This window comes from Asparagus officinalis, chromosome 2, assembly GCF_001876935.1.
Source record: "Asparagus officinalis chromosome 2, Aspof.V1, whole genome shotgun sequence".
Taxonomy (NCBI): Eukaryota; Viridiplantae; Streptophyta; class Magnoliopsida; order Asparagales; family Asparagaceae; genus Asparagus; species Asparagus officinalis.
In genome coordinates this window covers 1,202,021-1,208,433 of record NC_033795.1, presented here as the reverse complement: position 1 = coordinate 1,208,433, position 6,413 = coordinate 1,202,021, and the positions used below count along the sequence as shown (strand labels likewise).

The following is a 6,413-nucleotide window of genomic DNA, read 5'->3' as shown; positions in this document are numbered from 1 at the left end:
TGTGGGTCAGACTGATCTGACCCGCGCTTGCGTGAGTCGGTTTGTTCCGTCCTGCGCTCGCGCAGGTTTCCGATTTTTTTCTTTTCCTGTTCTCTTTCTTCCGAGACTTGTTCTCTTCGCGTATTTGGTTCGCTTTGTTGATTTGTATGCTTCGCCGCAAGACCGGCCGTCGAACGCGCGTTGGTTAATATACGCGTGTTTGATTGATGCGCGCGGACTGATTGGCGTGCGCGTGTTGATCGACACGCACGAGCTGGTTGACGTGCACGCGTTTGACCGACGCGCATGAGATGATTTGACGTGCGGCGTTGACCGACGTGCACGAGTTGGTTTGACGTGCACGCATTGACTCGCCCATACATTGCTTCGAGTTTCGTGCGGGTTCTCATAAGCATTTTTAGACGTCTACATCTACTATCGAAAAAAACTCCATAGTTTATAAAATATACGATTTAAGAAGAGTAAATTTTACTGAACATCCGATATGTTTGAGCTAGGGATGTCAAATGGGTGGTTTTAGTTGGGTTTTGGTTGGGTCATAAATGGGTGGGTACATTTATGACAACTTGACCATTTATGACCCATTTAGCATTTGCTAAATGGGTCATTTCTCAACCACTCATTTATTAAATGGGTGGTTCATGGGTGACTCAATAACTCATTTTATAAAATTTTAGGGTTTTTTGTAAATTTTTAGGGATTTTTTGTAAACTTTCAGAGGGTTTTCTGTGAACTTTCTGAGGTTTTTTGCAAACTTTTTGGGGGTTTTCTGTAAACTTTTTGGGGGGTTTTTTGCAAACTTTCAGGGGATTTTTTGTAAACTTTCAGGGATTTTTTTGCAAACTTTCAGGGGGTTTTCTATGAACTTTCTGGGGGTTTTTTGCAAACTTTCTGGGGGTTTCTGTAAACTTTCTGGGTTTTTTTTGCAAATTTTTAGGGGGTTTTCTGTAAACTTTCAGGATTTTTTTTGTAAACTTTCAGGGAGATTTCTGTAAACTTTTAGGGGTTTTTCTGCAAACTTTCAGGGGGTTTTATACAAACTTTTAGGGGTTTTATGTAAACTTTCAAAGGGTTTTCTGTAAACTTTCAGGGGGTTTTTACAAACTTTTAGGGGGTTTTCTACAAACTTTTAGGGCTTTTTTGTAAATTTTTAGGGGATTTTTTTCAAACTTTCAGGGGGTTTTCTGTAAACTTTTAGCGGTTTTTCTTCAAACTTTCAGGGGGTTTTCTACAAACTTTTAAGGGTTTTATGTAAACTTTTAGGGGGTTTTTTGTAAACTTTTAGAGTGTTTTCTGTAAACCTTCAGGGAGGATTTTGTAAACTTTTAGGGGGTTTTTATAAACTTTTAGGTGGGTTTTTGTAAATATTTCTTTCTCAATTAAATCGACTACTTGGAAAAATTAGGATAGAATTGTGAGCAAAAGAAGCAAATGATGACGGGGTTGAGAAAATTACACTTGGCCGCACATGCATATATCTTCTGCCGACAAAGAATTGTGAGCGCCTACTTTTTATATTTATATATCATTGAGGGTATTTTTTGTAATTTTTAAAAGTTTGAGTGTTTTTTGCAATTTTTTAGATTTCATATGTCAGTTGCAAGTTTAGAAAATTCTAAGATTGTTTGGTAATTTTGCAGTCTTGATGGTGTTTGTTCTTATTTTCTACAACTTTTAAGGGTATTTTTTGCAAATTATAAAATTTTAGGGGGCTGTTGGTACTTTTTGAATTTCTTGTGTCATCTGTGAGGTTAGAAAATTTTGATAGTTTTTTATAATTTTCAATTCTTGAGGGCGTTTTTATAATATTTTAAACTTTAAGGGTGTTTTTTGCAAATCTCAAAATTTTAAAGGGTTGTTAGTCATTTTAAGTGTTTTCTATAATTTTTAACTTTTAAAATTAAGTTTTGTAATTGTTGAAGCGTTGATGGTGTTTTAAAAATAATATCAATCTAAACGGGTAAATGTGTGAGTAATAACCCGCTCATTAATGACTCATTTATCTTTAATAGAAACTATACTCATCTATTTATGGCTCATTTAACTAAATGAGTGGGTTTGGATGGTTTATTTGGCGGGTGGGTATGGGTGGGCAATTAGTTTTGAGTTCATTTTGTCATCCCTAGTTTGAGCGTATTTCATTTACCTCCAAAAGCTTTGAAAATGATATTTAACTCCGTATTAGTTTGGGTGCTTTTGACTAGATTGACCCAAACACTTCGAAAATTACGCTTAACCCCAACATATTTGGGATGTCCTCGAAACCCAAAATGTTTGAAAATCTTCACTTAATTCCACAAATAGTGTCGGATGAACTGATAAGAATACCAATTTTCAAATTGAAAATCCAATTAGATTTTAATTGAATATAATTCTAAATTAATACAAATTAGATGCCAACTTTTAAAAATTAAAAAAAGTCCAAGAATAGGAAAAGAAGAAACTATGTGGGCAGGCCTAGAACAAGTAACTTACTATCTACAAGCATTTGACGCTTCTTGATTGTTCAACTTCAGCAACCCATAGAAATTATGACATAGCCTAAAATAAGTAAAAGATGTGGCCGTTGTTTCATGCGCCTGACCATACTAAACAAACAAAAAGGAGAAATTATGGTGGTTTTTGGAAGCCATAGAAATTATGACATAGCTAAATTAAATTAGAAAAAAAATGAAAAAAAAGAAACTAAAAAAGAAAGCAGCAGCAACATAGCCCATTAAATTTATATATAATAAACTGTTAACCATCAAAAAAAAATGCAACCCATTGGAATAGTTTCATAACTTCCAAATTGGAACCTATAATTAGTCACAAATTAATTGAATCTGCAGCAACAATTCACTAAATTTATATACACTAATTCCCATCGAATCTTTTCTACTTGATGATCACGGTGAATGTCCAAAAATCCTTTAGAAGGTTTTATATATTAAACATATCATTTAGAATTCGAGGTTGAAAGGTTGAACTCTCTGTCTCTAAAGTTCTAAAACTCACCTTCGCCGTTTTATTATATATATAAGCCCTTACATCTTTCATGATAAAAATGCTCTGAGTTAAACGAAACATTCGTCACATATTAACCGACATGAGCAAATGACATGGACTAACTTGAAATAACCGATTAATTTCAATGATACGAACTAGGGACTGAATTCAAAATAAGAAAATATTAAAAGGCAAAATGGCAAGGGAGAACTTATTAATTTTATTAATGATGTATTCATCCCATTCATTCATTACATAACTTTCATCAAAACAAATTAGTCTCTAATGCGCTGCTCGCTACAAGGAGGGCATGGGTCGCCACCCTTGCAATCACTAGACGTGTAGCATTTATTGTTAGTTAAACATATTGAATTCCCTTGCAATCACTAGACGTGTAAAATTAAATTGATCTTGAGTTCATGCTCGTAATTAACATATTAGACTGAACGCAAGAACATACACCAAACACACATTGATTAAGAGAAGAAAGGCTTGCAAGTAGGGGTGCTAAACCGTATCCGTATCCGATGAAATATCCGTAACCGTATCCGTTAGGATACGAATATGATTACTCAAATCTATAACCGATAGGATATGGTTATGGATATGGTTTTGTAGTGAAATATCCGTATCCGTATCCGAAATATCCGAATACATATTAGTCATACTCTTACGATAGTTTCGATTCTTAGATTATGGATTTGTGGTTAATTTTGATGATCAAGATGACTAATCTTAACTATTTAGTTATAATGGACATATTAACGAACTTTTTTGTATCACATGAAGTATGTTTTTCTCAATACTATCTAGTTTTCTCATATCTGTTTTGTATCCGCATGCATATCCGCTTATATATCCGCATGTATATCCGTAACCGTATCCGATTTTAGCGGATATGGTTATAAGTTTTTCTTACCGAGGTATATCCGTATCCGTATCCGTATCCGAGATGGGTAAGCGGATATGGATATGGTAAGCATCATATCCGAGCCGTATCCGGACCGAATGCACCCCTACTTGCAAGAACCATGAAGAGAAGAGCTAAGCATGCTGTTTTCATTTTGACTAATATTTGATATCACGCAAGGCTTCCATAAAAAATACAGACTTTTATAGCTAGTACGTACTAATGCCTAAATATATGCCAGTAAATCTCAGTAATAATTAAGCAGATCATTTGATCGCCTCCTTCTTTGAAATTAGTTGTATTTTTGGTGATTTTGTTTCATGGACGAAGATTCAAATCTTAGAGCTTATATATAGTACAAAATCACAAGTTTGCCGTAATATACTTCTTAAAGCATATATATCTTTGATGATCCACTTCAATCTTTAATTTTAAATTCAATTAATCTCAACATTAATGATCAATTAATACACGATGAACCTCAAAAAGGATTTGTGATTGAGGGCCAGCAGGTAGCAATTTGACATGGGTAAAGTTAGAATCTACTCATCATAATTAATTAACAAGTTTATAAAATTTATCAGATGCAACTAATTAATTAATCGTCACCTTACAAACGGTCTAGTCCGCAGACAAACTAGAAGCGCATGCATTTAGAACGGGGCTGGTCCAATGCAAAAACCTCCCATTTTCCTTTTATTTATCACATGCATAACCCTTTTTAGATCAAGGAGGTTCAACGTCGACATGCTAATTCTAGCTCCCTGCATGGTTGGCAAGCGGGTCCATCGCGCCAATTCCAGCATCTCCTCTCGTGCATTTATATCCGAATGAGGCAACAAGGGGACCATCATTTTGTTACTCTTTTCTTGAAGTAGTTTTCGTCTCCTTGTTGTTCACCTCTCCATCAGCACCTATTAACTTTTATTTTTATTTATTTATTTATTTTTGGGGGGGGAGGCACAGTTTTGTTTTTAGGCTTGTTTGTTTGTCACGGGAATTAATTTATACACATGAGTTTCATAACCCTCGCGCGCACTTAAAATAAAAAGGGCACATTAATTGAGTTTCACAACACACGTAAGTTTCTTAATGACAACTAACCGCAACATTAATGTAAACGTCGTTCAATTACAGCTAGATAAACCCAACATCACAGGATATGTAGATCAACCAAATGAGGAAACTAACTGACTGTAAATCACAGACGCTCGGGATCACAGCGAACGGAGAAAGTCAGGAGAGCGCTGATAGCTATGGCCACCCACGCGCCAAACGCCAAGACGATGGAGGCCGTCGCAAGGTGGCACTGCGCGGGCACAAAGTGGCAAATCCTGAAATTTGGTCCCAGCAGGAACGTAACACCAGCAGAAGACATAGCCCCTGCCAGAGTCAAGCCTCCGACTATCTGCATGAATAATTAGATACATGTGTACATCCTATATTTAATACACATCACTAATTTTAACGAAATTAATGATATTATACTGCAAATTAAGCAACTTAATTAATTACCCAGTCTCCGACCATGACCGTCGTGATCACGGGAATACTCGCGCACGGCCCTCCCAGTATGACCGCGTATAAGTCGTATACGAGGAGTCCCAAACTCCAGGCGGTCGACGTTCCCATGGTGAAATATAGAGCTCTAAAGTATTAATTGCAAATAATTAAGAAATTAACGAATTAAATTAGAGAGATCAGGGCGGTACGTAGCTAATTAATGAGGATATATCAACTGATAAATTAACTAATTAACTACGGAGTCATATACCTGTAAGCCGAGGTACCGCTGTACTGAGGGACGAAAAGGGTGCACACGAGTGAAGCCGCCGCGAGCAAGAACGCGGGGATCCTCAGCATGAGGCTGGTGATGGTCCCCGGCCGACCAAGCATCCTCGGAGCCATATATAATTGACTGAGAATGAACAACCCAAAAACACCACTAGATATATAAAGTGATGAACGCATGCAAGAGATAGAAACATAAAACTCACTGGCTTCAGCTAGCATATATATGGAGAGAACGCGCGCAAGAGATAGATCGAAACTCTTACCTTGATCGATGCAGCTAGCTAGTTTTTTTCTAGATTATCCAAAAAACTCACGTACTAGCTCTTAACCTCTAGCTAGCACGAAGGAGAGAACGCAAGAGTTAGCTAGGGAGGTCTTTAAAAGGGCCGGGGTCGGTTCGCTAGTTGCCAACGAAGGAAAAAGTGTGAGGCGGAAGCTTTTCTGTTCAGTGCGCAGAGAAGGGTGGAAGGAGGAAGAGCGCGCGCGGGGTTATCTCTTAAACCTTTCATATATATATATATTTAGAAACTAGTTCCTCAAATCATTTACATTTGCTATTAGCTACCCCCACCCCCCACACCCAAAAAAAGAAAAAGAAAAAGAAAAAGAAAAGAAAAGAAACCCCAATTTGTTAAGCTAGTTTAAAAGTAGTCCCTCGAATCACTGAAATTGCCATCATATCCCCTAATTATTGTACATTGTTTTTTCAGATTAACCCCTC

General features: G+C 36.7%; 1 protein-coding gene across 1 annotated transcript; it reads right to left on the bottom strand.

Annotated features, from left to right (window-relative positions):
* LOC109829345 (CASP-like protein 5B3) lies at positions 5,077 to 6,060 on the bottom strand. Its single transcript, XM_020396478.1, has 4 exons — positions 5,956 to 6,060; positions 5,673 to 5,816; positions 5,414 to 5,546; positions 5,077 to 5,306 (listed from the first exon to the last, which is right to left on the bottom strand). Exons 2-4 carry the CDS (start codon positions 5,804 to 5,806, stop codon positions 5,100 to 5,102), a joined length of 474 nt encoding a protein of 157 aa, XP_020252067.1. The 5' UTR covers positions 5,807 to 5,816; positions 5,956 to 6,060; the 3' UTR covers positions 5,077 to 5,099.